Below are 23884 nucleotides of genomic sequence, written 5' to 3'. Positions count from 1 at the left end.
GTAGCATGCTCACTTAAACAAGGATCATCTGAGTAACTGTAATGCTTAACTTTTCTTGATTATACATTGAGTAAGAGATACATAAACCTAGCTTTGTATTACTAAACTTGACACAGGTTAGTTAAGAAACTAAGTCCTTATGCACAAATGACCTGATACATAATCTACTATAAAGTTGGGAAATGTAGAAAGTAATTTATGTGTATCCTGCTATTACATTTGGTATATGAAAATACTAATAATTTGGAAATGAATGCCTTGAGACTGGTTACGTGTTAATCCTCAAAAAGTAATTATTGGTCCCCACAGGAAACATGGACAGTAAAATATACTAAAACAGTGGCTAATTTCCTAAAGTGATGAAATCAGAAAAGATTTTAAATTTCTTCTTCATACTTTTCTGTATTTCCTAAATTTTCTACTTATAAGCATTTTTTGGTAATTGAAACTAAGTATGTGAAATAAGTCTTATCTTAGAGGCTTTATTTAAATCTTTATTACTGAACTAAAAATTTCATTATGCCAGAATTGTCAATAATATATGTAATTAGACTTGATAAGGTTATTTTATAATTTCATTGTTCAGTATTAATAAAAAATTAAAATCTGTTCATCTGCAAAGCAATTTAGAATGCCCTATGTTGCATTTTCTAAAAAGTCTTCAGGTGTTAGAGAAGAAGAATGAAGAATACAGGGCTCTGTACAGGGAAGATAAAGATAACATGAGTAGTTAACAGGAACACTATTTTAGTCCTGAACAAATTATGTTTAACATGATATGTGTAACCTAAGGTTTGGTGATATGGCAACCACACATTCAGAATTAGAGATGACTGCATTAAACAAAATGAATGTCTGGTTTGAAGGGAAAAACAAAATCTATGCAGGAATAATTTGGAATTTGTTCACAAATAAGGTTTTAAGTCAGGGGTGGTGCCCACACTTGTAGCCCCAGCAGGAGAACTGCTTGACCTCAGGGGTTCGAGGCTGCAGTGCACTATGACTGTGTCTGTGAATAGCCACTGCACTTCAGCCTGGGCAACACTGCAAGGCCCCATCTATTCAATTAAAAAATACAACGTTTTTAAAAATAAGGGTGATTTAAAACGTAAAGATTTGGGCTGGGCATGGTGGCTCACGCCTATAATCCCACAGCACTCTGGGAGGCCGAAGCAGGAGGATCATTTGAGGTCAGGGGATCAAGATCAGACTGGCCAACATGGTGAAACCCCATCTCTACTAAAAATACAAATATTAGCTGGGTGTAGTGGTGGACACCTGTAATCCCAGCTACTCAGGAGGCCGAGGTTGCAGTAAGCCGAAATCGTGCCACTGCATTCCAGCCTGGGTGACGGTGAGACTCAGTCTCAAAAAAAAAAGTAAAGATTTGTAAAAATTTCATTTTATGAGAAACTAGGGATTCCTACAGAAGTACAATTCTTATAAACAATTTAAAACAAGTTTTATATCTAGAGGAGGCCTTAGAAACCATCGTTTAAAGCTTACATTTTATCTTTCTCTAAGTTTCAAGCTTTTTCATCTGTAAAGTGACATGTTTAATCAACAGCAGTTAGTGGCAGAGCTAGAACTAGAACCTGATTTCCTTGGATGCCCTATAAATCAGAAAGATAATTCTATTATAAATTAATATTAAAAGAATAGAGCTCTAAACTGAATGAAAATAGGAATGACTTCATGATCTAAACCATCACACCCATTATAGTTGCTTTTGAAATTTTTCTTACTGGCCAGTGGCTATTCCTTTATATAGAATATTTTTAAATAGAGAGAAGTGGTAAAGAATTTTATTAACATCCAGAGTCTGAAGTAATCCAGCATCACTAAGTATCATCTGACATGGTAAAATTTCCAGTAAGATCTATTTAAGGTCCATTACAGTATTACTTAAACCTTGTATTATTTAAAAAATATCTCAAGAGGACAAGTAGTCTACTTCTGCAGGAAAATATTTTTAATACCAACTATAAAATGTTTATAATTTTATATACGTAGAAGACTCAGCAAAATTTTATCAGATCAGGAGATTAGAGTATGAACAGTGGGAATCTGTAACAAATGTGACTGACTAGCTGGCAACCTGATGTAAAAACACAGAAGGCTGCCCTGAAAGCAGGAAAAGAGAGTTTAGAAGGCAGTTTTCCTGGTTGGGTTTTCGCTGTGCACCTCACCTGCTCTGGAAGTAGTTTGCTAGCTCTGATGCTTCATGGTTCAGACTCCTCAGGTGCACGATTAAATTTCCAGAGTTGGTGAACATGGCGCCACATGTTTTGCACTCGTAAATCCGAGGCTTGCGGATAATGTGCCGGGAAACCCTCATGTGGTGTTTATATTCCCCGAAGGAAGTGAAAGTGGCACTACATATCTGGCACCGGAAACAGCGTTTACCTTCATGCTTTAGGCGATGCATCTTTAGCGAGTAAGCCCTGGTGAACTTTTTCCCACAGCGGTCACACTGAAATGGTTTAATTCCTGTAAATAAAGCAAAACAAAATATCTAAAAACAAAAACTTCTGAAAAGTCATAAGCCCTCCAAATTTCTGAACTATATTTCTGTAGCAACAGATCATCTGAAAAGACAAGAATTACCAGCAAAAACATATTCTAATTCAGTATCTCAGAAAATGTGCAGAATATGTGAAAAGTCACAAGTGCTTAAAAAGGAAAAGAAAAAAAGGCATGGGGAGGCAAACTAGGTAATGTCTACTGAAGCTGATTTTTGAACACTTTTCTAAATCATCTATCTTACTAACTTCAAAACACAATTTAACTACAGTATGTAGACAGAACGCAAATCTCCACGTAACAGCACGTATTATTTCATTTCATTAGAGGTTTACATTGAACAGATATGAAAATCATCAGTACCTACTCTCTGTTCCCTATCTCACGGAGAAACGAGAAGAAGAAAGAACAATTTTAACATCTCTGAATGTAATATGCATGACAGAACCATCATTTGATATAATGGGTTTTTTTGGGTAATATGATGTAATATTGATAGACATAAATGAGTTATAAAGTGTATTAATAGTCTCTTCAAGTTCATTATCAGTGTTTTGGGGAAAAAATTTTCAAAACTTTCAAAACACAATCTACGGATTGAACAAAGTCACAGAGAATTGGTGCTAGGACAGGGACTGTAAGACCTATCTACAGAAGAGGAAAGTGAGATAGTAACTCACGCAGCTGAAAACAGCAGCAAAGATCTCTTACTCATCAGAGGTCAGTGTTTTACCCACAAGAATCCTGTTGCCTTCATGTGATCACTGAACTAAAATTTCAAATCCCTTCTATACATTTATCCAAAATCTCTCTTACGTTTTAAAAAAATACGAACTACAAAGCTGACTCATCAGGGCACACAGAGATTTAGGACTGTAGAATTGAAAGTAAATTGCAAGAAAATATTACATTTTTAAACACACTTTTATTTGGGAATAATTTCAAACTTACAGAGACGTTATAAGAAGAACAGTACAAAGAACACCCATACAGACCCTTTTAACCCTATTTGCTTTACCATCTGTGTTTGTGATTCTCTATCTCACCTCTATGTGCACACCTAATATGTCTTTTTATTTACAAAGTGCTCATTCCATATCACCTTACGTTCTTTTAATCAGAATACTTAACACCCATGGCAAACAGCTTTCTGACATTGCATCATTTCAGCAATAAACCTTAGCTAATCTGTTTTCATTTGACTTCCCAGAGTTTTTTTTTAAAACTCAGAAGCCCCTGTTTTCTATTTTAACTGGGACTGCAAAATAAAATGTTTTAGAGTGTTCACTTATGCAACAACAGGGAAGGTGACATTACCTGAGTGGATGAGCATATGCTGCTTTAGGTTCTGAATACGGGTGAATCGCACCCCGCAGGTTGGACACTGAAAAGGTCTGTCGGGACCATTTGGACTTGGTCGTTCTGTACTGCTGGTGGAAGGAGCAATGTAGAGTTGGTAGGGATACTGAACATTTTCCAATCTAAAAAAAACAGACCAAAGAAGGCAACCAGGCTCTGATTTTTAAACTGAATAAACACTGCTATAGGTCAATTTTAAATGAAAAAAGATAAAACACTTAAAGACTTTTTGAAACAGTTTAACTGTTAGATTTCAAGTTTTACTTTAACAATATGAAAAACAATGTTAATGTCCAGAATGCCTTTTTATTTTTTGAGACGGAGTCTCACTCTGACGCCCAGGCTGGAGTGCAGTGGCGTGACCTCGGCTCACTGAAACCTCCGCTCCCGGGTTCAAGTGATTCTCCTGCCTCAGTCTCCTGAGTAGTTGGGACTACAAGTGCCCGCCACCACGCCCAGCTAATTTTTGTATTTTAGTAGAGATGGGGTCTCACCATATTGACCAGGCTGGTCTCGAACTCCTGACCTCAGATGATATGCCTGCCTTGGCCTCCCAAAGTGCTGGGATTATGGGCATGAGCCACCGTGCCCGGCCCAGAATGACATACAACCACAGAACATATCATCAACTATTTTACCTTTGATGTCCTTAATCTCGCCAATCCTTTCCTTCTAACCACTTCTTAAATTTAGGCCTTCATTAATACAAGCCTGAATTAATAACTCTCTCCATTTAGCTCCACACTCGTCTAATCCATCCCTCTCATTGCATCATAGTGATCTGATCAAATCAGTCCCGTCTAAAATTCTGCAATGGCTGTTATCTTCAGAATAAAATCAAACCCCTTTGCAAGCAAGGCATACAAGATTCCTCATGATCTGAGCTCTCTGTACCTTTCTAGCCTCATTTTTTGTCATACTCCCCAAACATACCCTATACCAAATGCCTACTCATTTTACAAAATGTAGCTAGGAAGTCACATGCTCCTCCTGGAAGCCTTCTTTGATTTCTCAGTGGTTTAGACAGGCATCCTCCTATGCAGGGCAATAGAGCTCTGCAGATCACTTATGATAATCTGTTTGTCTATCTTCAATACTTATCCTTCCTCCAAAATTGATTGAGCTCCTTGAGGGAAAGGGCTGTATATCTTATCTCTATATTACTACCATGCAGCACAGTATCTCACACAGAACACACAACCCGATTAATACTTGAAATTAAGGACTCTAGGCACACTGCTGTTTGTTTATGCTTTCATTAATCCACAAATGATTCCGGTTGATAACCTCCCCTACCAGGTTTAGCTATTCAAGAAAAATAAACCTAACTTGAGTCCCTTAAATCCTTCAAGTTTTCAACAAATACAGTTTTTAAGATTGTCCTGGACCTTCTCTGAGGAAGAATGCAATCATTCAGTGGAGTCTACATTCAGTGGGTGAGACACAGATAATAAATAATCAAGGAAATTATCAGAGCAGCGAATTAAATTAGAAGGCTCTAATAGTGATTGGGTGCTGCTTGAGACTGGTGGTCAGGAAAAGCCTCCTTGAGAACTGATACCAAGACAGTGATCTGAATCATGAATATGGAGCCAACACTGTAAAAACTGAGAGAGAAAGCTTTTCAGGCAAAGGCCCTAAAGTGACAGAATGGGCCAAAGGCAGGAACAAATATGGAGTACTCCAGGAACTGTGAAAGAAGGTCTATGAGGCTAGAATGTAGTGTAAGAGGGAGAATGGTCTGAAAGGAGTTAGGCAGAAGTCATATCGTGTACGGCTTTAGAAGGCATAGCAAGGCCTACAGATTTTAGGTATGAATAAAGAATGTTAAGAATCTATAGCTTAAAACAGTGACATAATCTGACTTAATTAAAAAAGAAAAGATGATTTTGGCTGCTACATGGAAAATGGATTAGAATTGGGGAAGAATGCAATCAGAGGCTACTTTGAAGGCTATTGCAGTAGTCAAGGCAAAAGATGGTGGTGACTTAGAGTAGGGTGGCTACAGTACAGATTGCAAAAGTAGACAGGGATATATTTTATAGGCAGAGTTGACAGGACTTAAGGATTAACTACGAGGGAGATAAAGAGTGGTAAGGAAAAAAGATTAAGAATAATCCTCAGATATTTTGCTTGAGAAATTAGGGGATAATGATGATGCTTACTGAAATGGGAGAAAGCCTGGAGAAACAGGATTCAGACAAGGAGTTAGAAATCAAGAGTTCTGTCTTGGCCTTGTTAAATGTGAAATGCCCTTTATACATTTATGTGGAAATATCAAGCAGGGAGGGAGGTATGGGTATACAGATCAGACTTTGGCAGATGTTTTTCACAGCAGTCCATACAGTACACATTCTGACTCTGCACACCATACAGTCTGTTTCAACCACTCAACTCTGCCATCCACAAACAATATGTCAGCAAATGAGCGTGGCTGTGTTCCCATAATACTTGATTTACAAATAAAGGTGGTAAGCTGGAACTGGCCTGTGGTTCATAGTTTCCCAACACTTGATACAGATACGATTTAAAGCAATGGGACTAGGTAGTTTTGGAAATGCTAGGGAAAAAAAAAGCCTCGTATAGGTGCTCTAATTTATAATGTGATGATGCTACTTCATTACTTTGAAAAGTATACTGAAGTGAGGTTGTAATAAACTTCTACAACTCTGAGATGAAATGCTTGAATTTGGAGTTGTGAACACAACCCTTACGAGGTAACGAAATGCTATGTTAGTACTGACCGGTCATCGTCATCCGGAGGAGCATTAGTGCTAGACGTGCTTTGAAGTGTAGGCAACCCCTCAGAAACGCCTTCATCTACTGAGCCTGTGAATAAGAGAAAGAGGACAACTGTAATCCTTTGGTGTGGATAAACCAAGATTGTAACTGAAAGCTATATTATATCTAAGCCTCTGACATATATTATCTAGTGTTCATATCCTGAATTATTAATCCAAAGTAGTGTTCTATATGTATATGTATATATATATATATATATATATTATTTTTTTTTTTTTTAAGACTGAGTCTTGCTCTGTCGTTCCAGGCTGGAGTGCAGTGGTGCGATCTTGGCTCACTGCAAGCTCCGCCTCCTGGGTTCACGCCATTCTCCTGCCTCAGCCTCCCGCTACAGGCGCCCGCCACCACACCCAGCTAATTTTTTGTATTTTTAGTAGAGACGGGGTTTCACCGTGTTAGCCAGGATGGTCTCGATCTCCTGACCTTGTGATCCACCCACCTCGGCCTCCCAAAGTGCTGGTATTACAGGCGTGAGCCACTGCACCCGGCCGTGTTCTATATTTTTAAATGTTTGTGATTAAAAAAAAATCACATGTAAGATAATAGTCTTATATTACTGTTTAAGTTTAGAAATATTTCTTTGACACATTTCAGAAAGCAAGCAGGGCAATTCAAAAGCGAACAAAAATCCACATAAAACTGAATAATTAACCATTTAAAGACACACTGAAATTTTAATTTTTTAAACTTACTTAAGACATACAACTTGTTGTACAACTTTTATACAGAATTTAACAGATAAAGTGAACACCCGGGCAACCTCCACACACAAGCCACACGAAAGCACTGCCAGCATCCTGGAAGTCCCCATTCATCCTTACCTGATCATAAACCCCTCCCTTCTCCAAAAGCTTCTTATGGTTATCATTTTCCTCCTCCCATTCTCTCACTTTTAAAAGTAATTTTATCTTGAATACAAGTATCCATAAAGTAGGTATTCGTTCTTGCTGGAACACAGCTTTGGCTGGACTAGGGCTGCTTCTGCCCTACAGTGGCAGAGTTTAGTAGCTTTTGGTTGTGACAGAGACCATGTAGCAGTCATGTCTAAAATAGTTATTTTGCCTTTAAAGGAAAGTTTGCCAAGGTTTGCCATAAACAATACTTTTTAGTGTTGTCTGGCTGTTTTATATAAACCGGGTCATACTATATGTCTTCTGTTGTCTTGCTTCTTTCCTCCAACATTGTGGACTCATCGTTTTTACGTGTAACCAAAGTTTATTTTCATTGTTTATAATATTCATCATTATCCATTTTACTCTTGATGGACAGTTTTTTGGCTATTAAGAACAATGCCGCTATGAATATCCTTAATGCGCATGAGCATGCTTTTCTCCATGGTAAAGACTTAGGAATGGAGGTGGCATATATGTAGGAATGGAACTGCTAGGTCACTGAACACATTTATCTTCAACCTTATTAGAAAATACTAAACTCTTTCCAGAGTGACTGTACTAAATTCACATCACTGCTAGCGTATCAGAGTTGTGTTGCTCCATATCCTCACCAACATTTGGTATTGCTGGATTTTTAAGTTATTACCACTGGTTTTTAAAATTACCACCAACCTGGTGTATGTGTTACAATATTTCATGGTGGTTTGAATTGCATTTCCCTTATTATTACTGAGGTGAATCTAGTGTGACATATTTACGGAATCTCCCTTCCTCCCTCTTTGGTGAAATGCCGGAGTTGTCTGCCTTTTCAGCATGAGAGTTCTTTTCATAATTTGTATATAAGCCCTTGGTCAGTGATACATACTACAAATATCTTTCCCCATCCCATGGCTTTTTTTTTTTTTTTTTTTTTTTTTACCCTTCTAATGGCTTCTTCTGATGACCAAAAGTTTAACATTTTAATTAATCTTTTTCTCATTGTTATGGCTTTTTGGTCTTGTTTTTAAAAAATCTTTCCCTGTCTGAAATTATCTTATGAAAAATATCATGTTTTGCCTTATGCTTTTTTTCTTTAACCCATCTGGATTTGACTTTGTGACCGAACACGTCATGAAAGGTCTGCCTTCTCCGCTCTGCAGTGCCACCTCTGTCGTATGTCATGTATAAATACATAGGTCTGTTTTCGGGTTTTCTATTAGTTCCATCTGCTTATCTGTCATTTTATTAATGCCAATCTTTAGTTACCGTAGCTTTATAATAAATGTTGCTATCAAGTAGAGAAAGTTCTCTGACCTTGTTCATTTGCTTTCTGAACATTCTTGCTATTTTTTGCCTTCTGCATTCCTATATACATTTGAGAATCAGCTTGTTGAATACAAGTGGAAATAAATATTCCATTTCTCCCCTTCTATTTGTTTAGAAGTTACACAATATTTTCCTATTTCTTTTTATTGGTTGCCTTAGAAATTAGAGATATACTTTGTTTATCAAAGTCTAAAGTTAAAACCTTTACTTCCTTCTGGATAATACAAAGATCCTAGAAGCTTTAACTCCATTTCCCACCACTTCCATCCTGTCATTTACATATTGATATTTTACTTCTTTGTTCTGATTAAGCCCCACAGACATTATCATATATACATGTTCTCATATTTACCTCTTCCTTTGCTGTTCATTCTTGCAAATGAAACCTCCCATCTATGCTCACTTTACTTCTGCTAAAAGTCCATTCTTTGTAACTTTTTTGGCAATGATTTGCTGATGATCAATTTTTTGTTTGAAAACATATTTCATTTATGTATTTTCAAATATAATTATAATATTTATATATTTTTCAAATATAATTCATTCTTGAATATATTTTTACCCTGTGTAGAAATCTAGACTGGGAGTTATTTTCTTTCAGCATACTGAGGATATCATCCCACTGGTTTCTGGTGGTATTAAAAAGTCATTATTCTTTTGAAGGTAATGTCTTTTTACATTTCTTTTTTCCTGAATTTTCTCTACAATGTATCTAGGTCTGTGTTTCTTTTTACTATTCCTGTTTGGGACTGGTGTCTTTCATCAAATCCGGAAAATTCTCAGCCATCCTCTCCTCTCTCTTTAGACCTTCCATCAAACCTACATTTGTTGTCTTCCACACTCTTCTCCTCTTTGCTACTGCAGTTTCCACCACTGTGTCTCTCTCTGTGTAGCACTGAAGTAATTTCTTCTAGTTTATCTTTTAATTTCCTAATTCTCTCTTCTGTTGAGTGCAATGTGCTGCCAAAATGTTCACGGCGATTTTAATTTTGGTTATCATTTTTCTTGTCTAAAAGTCCCATTTGGTACTCCTTAAATCTGCTATGTCACTTTTTATAGTTTACTGTTCTCTGCAATTATTGTTCATGTTTATTTTGTTAAATACAGTAAGCATATTTATTTTATATGTGCTTGAAAACTACGCCAAGTGGCAATGCCAGTATACTTCTGCTGCATTTAAAAAACACATTTTTTTTTCCTGTTGGTTCTCTCTGCCTTGTTTTCTTGAGTGCTCTGGTAATTTTTCGACTGGTTATCGCCCTTGAAAATCATTTGCAGGAAACTGAGTTGCTGAGGTCAGGATACATAATGCCCTTTCCCAGAGAAGTTTTATGTTTGCTTCTGCTAGGTTCCTGCGCAGCATGATCTATATGAGATTCACTGAGATTCCTTGGCCTACCCACTCAAAGTCTGTGCTGTAGCAATCTGTAAGTGGTCTGGCAGTAACTTCTCAGGGATGTGTTTTCCTCTCTTTTTCTGTTTCTAGTCTGCTCATTGCCAAGGCAGGTTTTTCCACAGTCCCCTGGAGTTTGGAGGACAGGGAACAGGTTCAGTTCTGACAGTACAATCCCAAAGGACAATGCACATGAGCATGCTTTTCTCCACGGTATATACTTAGGAATGGAAGTGGTATATATGTAGGAATGGAGCCGCTAGGTTGCTGAACACATTTATCTTCAACCTTATTAGAAAATACTAAATTCTTTTCCAAAATGATTGTACTAAATTTACATCACTGCTAGCAGAATATCAGAGTTGTGTTGCCCCATATCCTTACCAACACTTGGTATTGCTGGATTTTTAAATTATTACCAATCAGGTACGTGTTATAATACACACATTAAGCAGGGAGCAGGTTTAGTTCTAATGTAAACCTGCTCCCTGCTTAATGTGTAGGGCAACTTTTCTAAGACTTTACAACTTTTACACACTCTGAGCTTTCAGTTTCATTTCTCCTGCTCTTTGAGTTGATCAACCAAAGCCCATTTGTGTTTTGGCAAATGTCTTAAAGGCAAAACTGATTTTAGTGCTCTGATGATCTACTTACCTCCCTGAGCCAGGTTTTCTCCCCTAATTTAACCTTGCAGTTCCTTGGCCATCTTTTCAGCTTTTCAAACAGTTTAAAAGTGAATTTTTAAAAACTTAAAATTTATCGTTTGTGGTGGGACAGTAGACTCAAACAACCTAGCTTATTCTCATTAGGTAATGAACTCTGCCAATTTCTTTACTGAACACAAATTAGCTGTGTTGCACCAAATGAACAAATCTGAGCCTCTGAGAATTTCGGTCTTTTAACAGCAAACAAGCTTTTGGTTATAATATTTTAGTGAAAATGAAAATGTGGCCGGGTGCGGTGGCTCACGCCTGTAATCCCAGCACTTTGGGAGGCCAACGCGGGTGTATCACCTGAGGTCAGGAGTTTGAGACCAGCCTGACCAACAGGGAGAAACCCTGTCTCTACTAAAAATACAAAATTAGCCGGGCATGGTGGCGCATGCCTGTAATACCAGCTACTCGGGAGGCTGAGGCAGGAGAATTGCTTGAACCTGGGAGGCGGAGGTTGCGGTGAGCCGAGATCATGCCATTGCACTTCAGCCTGGGTAACGAGAGAAACTCCGTCTCAAAAAAAAAAAAAAAAGAAAATGTACTAACTGTAACAGTTTGTACACCACTATATACATGTGAACATTTAATAAATATCAACTGCTAATGATATGGGATGAAATTTCCTTCTGATGAAAATTTGGAATCTAATACTTAAGTTTCCCTCTTTGGAACACTTGAATTGCTGTCATTAGGAAACAAGTACGTTATCCACTTAAATACAAAGTGTTTTAAAAAACTAAATTTTAAGGCATCCAAACTTTATTTAATCACTTGTACTGGAAAACTCATGACAGGGTTATGTTTTGCCTTGACTTCTTAAATGAAGGATACCAAATATAACTTACTTTTTGTTTCTTGATGACTCACCACAATCATAAAGAACACTCATTATTATACAGTGTTCTAATACTTGCATATACTCTGAGGCTTTTGAAAATAGGCAGGAGTATGTGTGTTTACATTCATTCCCAATTGCACCCCCATTCTTTCTGGTCTCCCCATTCCATCCCTTCTGGTGTGTGTGCAGCATTTCTGTGTGTGTCTTTTCTTTTTCTTTCTCTTACTATCAAATGGCATTTCCGCTTTTCCCCTATGTCTACTTATGCAACTTATTCCCGGGTTCTTCTGACTCGTTTTAAATCCAGATGTAGGATAGAGAACCACATAATACTGCATTTTAAGCAAGAACTGTTTACTTGTCAGTATCTTCCCATTCTCAGTTTTTTCCTTAAAGAAAAGATAAATAAACATTAACATTTCAATCTGTCCTGGGATAAAAAACTGGAAAAACGCCAGTATTTAGACTTGGTCCCATGGACATAAAGATCTATTTTACAGTATTCTGAACTTATTCAGAGCACAGACAATATTAAAGCTTAGAGGCAAAGGCTTGCCAAAAAAATGCCTGGAGTTGTGATAAGGGTAGGCCAAGAAGACTGACATTTGCTTCTCACTATCAGGCAGGCCATACTCTTTCTAGGAGGGAGTGGACTCTTGGTGAGGTGAGAATAAAAACCACACTGTCTGGGACTGATTCTAGTACCGTCAAAGGTTTGTTTAAAAAGCTGGTTGAAAAGAACTAAAATGCAGTACGAGATACATCTAACAGATGGTTCTTCTTAAAACAAATCCATCTCTACATTCTAAAATGTCTAGATCCCCTAATTCAATGGATAGTGAGCATGCAAGGCAAAGCAAAACTATTTTCCCTCACCCATGGCTACTGAATGCACCAACAGCTAAAAATGAAAGCCACTCCATGCTAAAGTGAGTTAAAACAGACTTTTAGAATTCTATGTATACTGTGGAGGTAAACACATAGTGTTATATCACTTATGCAACTATCAGCAATAAATACATTTTGTGCAACTGTTTTTCTTGAAATGATGGTTTTTGCAAATAACACAAGTAATCATATGAATTGGAATTTCAGTTAAACTGATTTAACAGAATATATACACACACACATATATATATACACACACATATATATACACACACACACATATATATGCACAATATTACTTTCCTGAGGTGACAGTGATGTTTCTTAAATTACTGAAATGAAGTTTCCTTTCTACCCTATGGGGATTCTGTTCTCAGTGGTAGTGAGGCTAAGAATTCTGGTCGGACACTTTTCACCTTGTGAAACAGTAAAACTGATTCATAGAGACAATCAGCTTTATATGGTTCAGGGCTAGCTTATCAAGACAGAGTCGACTCTCTCCCCAGTTAGAAGTGCTGTATGATAACTTCTGTTGCATCAAACTCAAGTTGCTGCTGCCATTGTTTAGGTATTCAAGACACTTACAAAGATCCCTCTGGAATTGAAAAGCAATTACGGTGGTCATCTCCTACCGAGTATTTACCATGTGCCAGGCATTGTTCTAAAAGGTTTTCAATATAAGATCTCACTTTATACTTGAAAAAGAGAAGCATCTTCCAACATTCAGAAACAGGCTTGGCACTAATTTAGGGGTGGGGCCTGGTCCTTACAGCCATAGCATTCTCCTGGGGAACATAAACAGACTCACGAAACAACATAAAGATCAAGTCACTCTGTGACCCTTATTTAAAGCGAGACTAAAAAACACTTTTATTTGTGCAATCACAAACATACCAGTCATCCCCATCTCTCGCCGGCTAAGGAGTCACTGCTGCTATGGATTCACTTCAGTCTGCATTCCTAGATAGTATTTATTAAGATATTCAGTAACAGAATTCTCTCTCCTTTCTGACATCACCAGTCCTGAGCAAACCTCACTTCCTTGAACCCTCCCTAACGGAGAGTAAGCATCCCTGAAATCACCCAACACAAGGCCAAATCCTGCGCTAAGGCCTTTTTAACACCTTCTTACTGAGAACCAGCCCTAAAAACCCCATGGTGTATAAATCTCCCTTGTTGCAAATGAGCTACAAACTCAACTTGTTCAATCATAGGTGGTCTTTGGCTATGGGGCCCTGGCAGAAATGAAGATCCACTGAGATTCAACTAAAGTCCTTGTTGCTTTGTCCTGGGATCCTTGATGAGAGGGCAGATATAACATCCCTTTTGAGGTACCACCTGCCCTTGGCTGGGATGTAAGTTCATGCTGAATTAAGTTCAAATAGTTCAATGAAGCCCTTCACTGTCAGATTTGTTTTGTTTTCCTAGAAACAGTCTTTTGAAAATATTTTGGTTATTCAGATTGCGGTGCTCCTCGGCGAAACTGTTTTCTAGACTAACACCTGCTCTGAAGATCATCTGCCTGCCTGCCTACTGTGTTAACGGTCTACAAGAGAAATAAACTATAATGAGAGGATGAACATAGGTTGGATTAGTTCATCTGAACTGGCCCTGGAGGCCAAGTTCAGATCTCTGACTGGCAAAACCATTTCAAAACCTTACAAGGTACGACACAGATGAACTGTGAAAACATTATGGTAAAAACAGAAGCCAGTGAGAAAAAAACCCCACGTATTTCATGATCCCACTGATATAAAATATCCAGAATAGGCAACTATTAATATTTACAGTGGTTTGCCTAGGAGTGCAGATGGGGTTAGGAAAGACTAGGGAGTTATCTTTTTAAGTAACAAGGCCCAACCTAAAACCAGCCGTCTTTTTTCTCCTTTAAATTTGTTGTATTTATTGCTTTTATTTGCTGCAAGTTGATACTGAATTTTACAACCTTTCCACGGGCAAGTGGCAACAAAGGGAACTTAAAACAGCAAGTAAAATCCTATCTGAACTAATTTCATGGATAATCAAATTATTATTTTGGAAATTTGAAAATATACTAAACATTATATTTTCCATCCCTAGAAAGACAAGATACCTCTCAGAGATGTTCTTTAACAAATCAGTAAGTAAAATTAAATACTCTTATGGAGCTTCTCGGGAAAAAGTACCATGCGCATCTTCCTTTTCTCCCTCTCAAATTTATTGACTGCCTTCAATACCGCAAGGAATTTACTTTTTTTCTGTATGGCTTTGTTTCAGTATGTAAGTTTGGAGTTAAAATAGGTTTGTTGAGAGTGATTAGTACATCTGCCATGAAAGCAAGGAAAAAAATCATATCGGAGTCGGGCATGGTGGCTCACGCCTGTAATCTCAGCACATTGGGAGGCTGAGGCAGGCGATCACTTGAGGTCAGGAGTTCGAGACCAGCCTGGCTAACATGGTGAAATCCTGTCTCTACTAAAAATACAAAAATTAGCCAGGCGTGGTGGCAGGCACCTGTAATCCTAGCTACTTGGGAGGCTGAGGCAGGACAATTACTTGAACTCAGGAGGCAGAGGTTGCAGTGAGCTGACATCACACCACAGCACTCCAGCCTGAGCAACAGGGCAAGATCCTGGCTCAAAAAACCACAAGAACAAAACAAAAAAACACAAGAAACAAACCACATTGGGATTATCTGATTCAGAGTGGTTCCCATGTCCGCTTTATAGAATCCATTTATAATAATATATAGGTAACAGATTCTACTTATATAACTGAAAGGTTTGTTCTACTTATTAACTCTTGTTAATAACATCATAAAGGGCTGGGTGCAGTGGCTCAGGCCTGTAGTCCCAGCACTTTGGGAGGCTGAGGTGGGTGGATCACTTGAGGTCAGGAGTTTGAGACCAACCTGGCCCACATGGTGAAACTCCGTCTCTACTAAAAATACAAATATTAGCCAGGTGTGGTGGCGTGTGCCTGTAGTCCCAGCTACTTGGGAGGCTGAGGCAGGAGAATTGCTTGAACCCAGGAGGCAGAGGTTGTAGTGAGCTGAGATCATGCTACTGCATTCCAGCCTAGGTGACAGAGCAAGACTCAGTCTCAAACAAAAACAAAACTATCATAAAGGCAAAACCTGAACTGATTATATATACTTGGAGTGGTAAAGGATGACTATTTCACATGCCTAACTAAATATCTTAGGAAGATACTTAACTAATATCTTAAGAAGATATTTAACAGATATATATATAACTGATTATATATACTTGGGAGTGGTAAAGGATGACTATTTCACATGCCTAACTAAATATCTTAAGATATTTAGATAGATTAATATTTGGGTTCCTACTTTCTTAAATGATTAAAATTATAATTATTCAGTAGGCAGTTCGTTACTCAGAAGGTACCAAGGTGTTTTCAATTACTCACTCTGGTAGTTTAGTAAAAAATTGGTTGTATCAACAAATAGCTATGATTTTTTGAAATTAAATATTTTGTTGGACGTGTGTTCATGTAAATTCTTCACAACTATTTTGACCCCGATTCAGGAATATGAACTTCAGTGGCTGCTGTGGATGACATTATTTTCCCCAAAAAGACACTATGTTTTGGCTGCTGGCAAGATGGCCGAATAGGAACAGCTCCAGTCTGCAGCTCCCAGTGAGACCAACACAGAAGGCGGGTGTCTGCATTTCCAATGAGGTACCCTGTTCATCTCACTGGGACTAGTTTGGCAGCGGGTACAGCCCACAGAGGGCAAGCAGAAGCAGGGTGGGGCGTTGCCTCACCCAGGAAGTGCAAGGAGCCAAGGAAAGCCGTGAGGGACTGTGCTATCTGGCCCAGATACTATGCTTTTCCCACAGTTTTTGCAATCCACAGACCAGGAGATTCTCTTGTGTGCTACATCACCAGGGCCCTGGGTTTCAAGCACAAAACTGGGTGGCTGTTTGGGCAGACACTAAGCTAGCTCCTCTTCTTCTTTTTTTTTTTTTTAACAAGAAAAGTATTTATTGCTATGATTTACCCCTAAATTATAGGATTGACTATATCTTGTACAGTTTCTTATTTTATTTTATTTTTAGTTTTATTTTTTTTATTATTATACTTTAGGTTTTAGGGTACATGTGCACAATGTGCAGGTTTGTTACATATGTATCCATGTGCCATGTTGATTTCCTGCACCCATTAACTCGTCATTTAGCATTAGGTATATCTCCTAATGCTGTCCCTCCCCCCTCCCCCAACCCCACAACAAATGATTGCAACTCCTTTCCAGCAAGGGCACAAAACTGGACAGAGAATGAATTTGACACATCCACAGAAGCAGGCTTCAGAAGGTGGGTAATAACAAACTCCTCTGCGCTAATGGAGCATGTTCTATCTCACTCAATGCAAGGAAGCTAAGAACCTTGACAAAAGGTTATAGGAACTGCTAACTAGAATAACCAGTTTACAGAAGAACATAAATGACCTGATAGAGCTAAAAAACACAGCACGAGAACTTCACAAAGCATACACAAGTATCAATAGCTGAACGGATCAAGCGGAAGAAAGATAACAGAGAATGAAGATCAACTTACTGAAATGAGGCATGAAGACAGGATTAGAGGAAAAAAGTTTGAAAAGGAACAAACAAAGCCTCCAAGAAATATGGGACTATGTGAAAAGACCAAACCTACGATTGACTGGGGTCCCTGAAAGTGACAGGGAGAAATGAACCAAGTTGGAAAACACACTTCAGAATATTATCCAGGACAACTTCCCCAACCTAGCAACATAGGCCAACATTCAAATTCAGGAAATACAGAGAACACCACTAAGATACTCCTCGAGAATAGCAACCCCAAGAGACATAATTATCAGATTCTCCAAGGTTGAAATGAAGGAAAAATGTTAAGGGCAGCCAGAGAGAAAGGTCAGGTTACCTACGAAGGGAAGCCATCAGACTAACAGCAGATCTCTCTACAGAGAATGGGGGCCAATATTCGAATTCTTAAAGAAAATAATTTTCAACCCAGAATTTCATATCCAGACAAACTAAGTTTCATAAGTGAAGGAGAAATAAAATCCTTTACAGACAAGCAAATGCTGAGGGATTTTGTAACCACCAGACTTGCCTTACGAGAGCTCCTGAAGGAAAAACTGGTACCAGCCACTGCAAAAACACACCAAAATTCAAAGACCAATGACATTATAAAAAAACTGCACCAACTAATGTGCAAAATAACCAGCTAGCATCATGACGACAGGATCAAACTGCATATAACAATATTAACCTTAAATGTAAATGGGCTAAATGTCCCAATTAAAAGACACAGACTGGCAAATTGGATAAAGAGTCGAGACCCATTGGTGTGCTGTGTTCAGGAGACCTATCTCACGTGGGTCAAAGACACACACAGACTCAAAATAAAGGGATGGAGGAATATTTACCAAGCAAATGGAAAGAAAAAAAAGTGGGGGCAACAATCATAGTCTCTGATAAAACAGTCTTTAAACCAACAAAGATAAAAAAAGACAAAGAAGGGCATTACATAATGGCAAACAGATCAATGCAACAAGAGCTAACTATCCTAAATATATATGTACCCAATACAGGAGCACCCAGATTCATAAAACAAGTTCTTAGAGACCTACAAAGAGACTTAGACTCCCACACAATAATAGTGGGAGACTTTAACACCCCACTGTCAATATTAGACAGATCAAAGAGACAGAAAATTAACAAAGATATTCAGGACTTGAACTCAGCTCTGGACCAAGCAGACCTAATAGATAGCTATAGAACTCTCCACCACAAATCAACAGAATATACGTTCTTCTCAGCACCGCACAGCACTTATTCTAAAATAGACCACATAATTGGAAGTAAAACACACCTCCGCAAATGCAAAAGAACGGAAATCATAACAAACAGCCTCTCAGACCACAGTGCCATCAAATTAGAACTCAGGATTAAGAAACTCTACGAGAGGTACAAAGAGGAGCTGGTACCATTCCTTCTGAAACTATTCCAATCAATAGAAAAAGAGGGAATCCTCCCTAACTCATTTTATGAGGCCAGCATCATCCTGATACCAAAGCCTGGCAGAGACACAACAAAAAAGGGGAATTTTAGACCAATATCCCTGATAAACATCGATGCAAAAATCCTCAATAAAATACTGGCAAACTGAATCCAGCAGCACATCAAAAAGCTTATCCACCATGATTAAGTGGGCTTCATCCCTGGGATGCAAGGCTGGTTCAACATATGCAAATCAATAAATGTAATCCAGCATATAAATAGAACCAAAGACAAAAACCACATGATTATCTCAACAGATGCAGAAAAGGCCTTTGACAAACTCAACAGCCCTTCATGCTAAAAACTCTCAATAAATTAGGTATTGACGGGATGTATCTCAAAATAATAAGAGCTATCTATGACAAATCCACAGCCAATATCATACTGAATGGGCAAAAACTGGAAGCATTCCTTTTGAAAACTGACACAAGACAAGGATGCCCTTTCTCACCACTCCTATTCAACATAGTGTTGGAAGTTCTGGCCAGGGCAATCAGGCAGGAGAAAGAAATAAAGGGTGTTCGATTAGGAAAAGAGGAAGTCAAATTGTCCCTATTTGCAGATGACATGATTGTGTATTTACAAAACCCCATTGTCTCAGCCCAAAATCTCCTTAAGCTGATAAGCAACTTCAGCAAAGTCTGAGGATACAACATCAATGTGCAAAAATCACAAGCATTCTTGTACACCAATAACAGACAGAGAGCAAAATCATGAGTGAACTCCCATTCACAATTGCTTCAAAGAAAATAAAATACCTAGGAATCCAACTTACAAGGGATGTGAAGGACATCTTCAAGGAGAACTATAAACCACTGCTCAATGAAGTAAAAGAGGATACAAACAAATGGAAGAACATTCCATGCTCATGGATAGGAAGAATCAATATCGTGAAAATGGCCATACTGCCCAAGGTAATTTATAGATTCAATGCCATCCCCATCAAGCTACCAATGACTTTCTTCACAGAATTGGAAAAAACTACTTTAAAGTTCATATGGAACCAAAAAAGAGCCTGCATTGCCAAGTCAATCCTAAACCAAAAGAACAAAGCTGGAGGCATCACGCTACCTGACTTCAAGCTATACTACAAGGCTACAGTAACCAAAACAGCATGGTACTGGTACCAAAACAGAGATATAGACCAATGGAACAGAACAGAGACATCAGAAATAATACCACACATCTACAACCATCTGATCTTTGACAAACCTGACAAAAACAAGAAATGGGGAAAGGATTCCCTATTTAATAAATGGTGCTGGGAAAACTGGCTAGCCATATGTAGAAAGCTGAAACTGGATCCCTTCCTTACACTTTATACAAAAATTAATTCAAGATGGATTAAAGACTTAAATGTTAGACCTAAAACCATAAAAACCCCAGAAGAAAACCTAGGCATTCCCATTCAGGTCATAGGCATGGGCAAGGACTTCATGTCTAAAACACCAAAAGCAATGGCAACAAAAGCCAAAATTGACAAATGGGATCTAATTAAACTAAAGAGCTTCTGCACAGCAAAAGAAACTACCATCAGAGTGAACAGGCAACCTATAGAATGGGAGAAAATTTTTACAATCTACTCATCTGACAAAGGGCTAATACCCAGAATCTACAAAGAACTCAAACAAAATTACAAGAAAAAAACAACCTCATCAAAAAGTGGGCAAAGGATATGAACAGACACTACTCTAAAGAAGACATTTATGCAGCCAAAAAACACATGAAAAAATGCTCATCATCACTGGCCATCAGAGAAATGCAAATCAAAACCACAATGAGATACCATCTGACACCAGTTAGAATGGCCATCATTAAAAAGTCAGGAAACAACAGGTGCTGAAGAGGATGTGGAGAAATAGGAACACTTTTACTTTTACACTGTTGGTGGGGCTGTAAACTAGTTCAACCACTGTGGAAGACAGTGTGGCGATTCCTCAGGGATCTAGAACTAGAAATACCATTTGACCCAGCCATCCCATTACTGGGTATATACCCAAAGGATTATAAATCATGCTGCTGTAGAGACACATGCACATATATGTTTATTGCAGCACTATTCACAATAGCAAAGAGTTGGAACCAACCCAAATGTCCGTCAATGATAGACAGGATTAAGAAAATGTGGCACATATACACCATGGAATACTATGCAGCCATAAAAAAGGATGAGTTCATTTCCTTTGTAGGGACATGGATGAAGCTGCAAACCATCATTCTCAGCAAACTATCGCAAGGACAAAAAACCAAACACCGCATGTTCTCACTCATAGGTGGGAATTGAACAATGAGAACACTTGGACATGGGAAGGGGAACATCACACACTGGGGCCTGTTGTGGGGTTGGGGATGGGGGAAGGGATAGCATTAGGAGATACACCTAATGTAAATGATGAGTTAATGGGTGCAGCACACCAACATGGCACATGTATACATATGTAACAAACCTGCACGTTGTGCACATGTTCCCTAGAACTTAAAGTATAATAAATAATAATAATAAAAGAAACTCATTCAAAACTGCAAAACTACATGGCAACTAAACAACCTGCTCCTGAATGACCACTAGGTAAATAACGAAATTAAGGCAGAAATAACGAAGTTCTCTGAAACCAATGAGAACAAACAGACAAGGTACCAGAATCTCTGGGACATGCTAAAGCACAGTTGAGAGCGAAACTTACGGCACTAAATGCTCACATCAGAAAGTGGGAAAGATGTAAAATCCATACCTTAACATCACAATTAAAAGAACTAGAGAAGCAAGAGCAAACAAATTCAAAAGCTAGCAGAAGACAAGAAATAACTAAGAACAGAGCAGAACTGAAAGAGACACCCGAAAAACCCTTCAAAAAAATTAATGAATCCAGGAGCTGGTGTTTTGAAGTGATTAACAAAATAGATAGACTGCTAACCAGATTAATGAAGAAGAGAGAGAATAATCAAATAGACACAATAAAAAATGATAAAAGGGATATCATCACTGTTCCCACAGAAATACAAACTACCATCAGAGAATACTATAAACACCTCTTCGCAAATAAACTAGAAAATCTAGACGAAAATTCCTGGACATATATACCCTCCCAAGACTAAACTAGGAAGAAGTCGAATCCCTGAACAGACCAATAAGTTCTGAAATTGTGGCAGAACCTCAAAAAAAAAAAAAAAAAAAAAAAATTCAACACTCCTTCATGCTATAAATTCTCCTGAAATAGCCTACCAACCAAAAAAAGCCTAGGTCCAGACAGATTCACAGCTGAATTCTACCAGAGGTATGAAGGGAAGCTGGCACCATTCCTAACAACAGAAAAAGATGGACTCCTCCCTAACTCATTTTATGAGGCCAGCAACATCCTGATTCCAAGACCTGGCAGAGGCACAACAACAAAAAAAGAAAATTTCAGGCCAATATACCTGATGAACATCGATGTGAAAGTCCTCAATAAAATACTGGCAAACTGAATCCAGCAGAATATCAAAAAGCTTATCCACCAGGATCTAGTCGGCTTCATCCCTGGAACGCAAGGCTGGTTCAACATATGCAAATCAATAAACGTAATCCATCACATAAAACAGAACCAATGACAAAAACCACGATTATCTCAACAGACGCAGAAAAGGCCTTCAATAAAATTCAACACCCCTGGCTGGGCATGGTGGCTCACGCCTGTAATCCCAGCACTTTGGGAGGCTGAGGCAAGTGGATCACAAGGTCAAGAGATCGAGATCATCCTGGCCAACATGGTGAAATCCTATCTCTACTAAAAATACAAAAATTAGCTGGGTGTGGTAGCATGCGTCTGTAGTCCCAGCTACTCAGGAGGCTGAGGCAGGAAAATTGCTTGAATGAGCTGAGATCACACCACTGCACTCCAGCCTGGTGACAGAGTGAGACTCCGTCTCAAAAATAAATAAATAAATAAATAAAAATAAAAAATAAAAAAATTCAACACCCCTTCATGCTAAAAACTCTCAATAAACTAGGTACTGATGGGACATATCTCAAAATATTAAGAGCTATTTATGACAAACCCATAGCCAGTATCATACCAAATGAGTAAAAGCAGAAAGCATTCCCTTTGAAAACCGGCACAAGACAAGGATGCCCTCTCTCACCACCCCTATTCAACACAGTACTGGAAGTTCTGGCCAGAGCAATCAGGCAAGAGAAAGAAAGAGCATTCAAACAGGAAGAGAGGAAGTCAAGGGTATTCAAATAAGAAGAGAGAAGGTCAAATTGTCTCTGTTTGCAGATGACATAATTGTATATTTAGAAAACCCCACTGTCTCAGCCCCAAAACTCCATTAGCTGATAAACAACTTCAGCGAAGTCTCAGGATACAAAATCAATGTGCAAAAATCACAAGGATTCCTATACACCAATAATAAGAGAAGCAGAGAGCCAAATCATGAGTGTACTTCCATTCGCAATTGCTACAAAGAAAATAAAATACCCAAAAACACAACTTGCATGTTCAGCACACGCATCCCAGAACTTAAAGGGTGGAAAAAAAAAAAAAAAAGTACATCTTAATCCTTGCTACCAACGAACATGACCTTATTTGGAAATAGGGTCTTTGCAGATGCAATCAAGTTAAGAGGAGGTCATGCTGGATTAGGGTGGGACCTGAATCCAATGACTGGTGTTCTTTTACGGAGAGAAACAATTGAAGCCAGTGGCGTAACAGAGAGACAGGGAAGGTCAGGTGAAGAACGCATATACTAAAGTACAATATCACATACTGGAGCTACAAGCCAAAGAACACCAAGGATTGTGGGCAGCTGCAACAGGCTGGAAGAGACAAGGAAGGATTCTTCCCTACAATCTTCAAACAGAGAAAGATCCTTCAAAGGGAGCTAACACCTGTAGTTCAGACTTCTGGCCTCTGACTATGAGAGAATAAATTTGTTTTAAACCATTCAGTTTGTGGACTTTGTTGCAGCAGCCCAGGGAAACTCACACAGAGGGTAAAAGCACAAGAAACTAACAAAGTTAATATGGTCTTCCTGGTTCTTCAATCTTTTGGACAAATCTTTATTATTCACTAGTGGCTTTTCCTCTATCCCTTCCCAAACCTGAATATAGGTATTCCCCAAGGTATCCCCTTGGTTTTGGCT

The 23884-nt window shown here is 38.4% G+C and overlaps 1 protein-coding gene across 5 annotated transcripts in view; it reads right to left on the bottom strand.

Annotated features, from left to right (window-relative positions):
• ZBTB44 (zinc finger and BTB domain containing 44) overlaps nt 1–23884 on the bottom strand; it is a 90044-nt gene that overhangs the window by 7899 nt on the left and 58261 nt on the right. For 2 of the 5 annotated variants that reach the window (XM_030794562.1, XM_030794566.1), the window contains 3 exons: nt 6627–6711; nt 3841–4004; nt 2190–2490 (listed from right to left, as the gene is read on the bottom strand). In XM_030794562.1, coding sequence (XP_030650422.1) covers nt 2190–2490; nt 3841–4004; nt 6627–6711 — 550 coding nt within the window. The remainder of the gene's footprint in view (nt 1–2189; nt 2491–3840; nt 4005–6626; nt 6712–23884) is intronic. The other 3 variants (XM_030794563.1, XM_030794565.1, XM_030794564.1) reach the window with 3 other exon arrangements.

The sequence above is a fragment of the Nomascus leucogenys genome, chromosome 15 (assembly GCF_006542625.1).
Source record: "Nomascus leucogenys isolate Asia chromosome 15, Asia_NLE_v1, whole genome shotgun sequence".
NCBI lineage: Eukaryota > Metazoa > Chordata > Mammalia > Primates > Hylobatidae > Nomascus > Nomascus leucogenys.
Note: the sequence above shows the minus strand (reverse complement) of the source record. Positions and strands in the feature narration are given on the sequence as shown.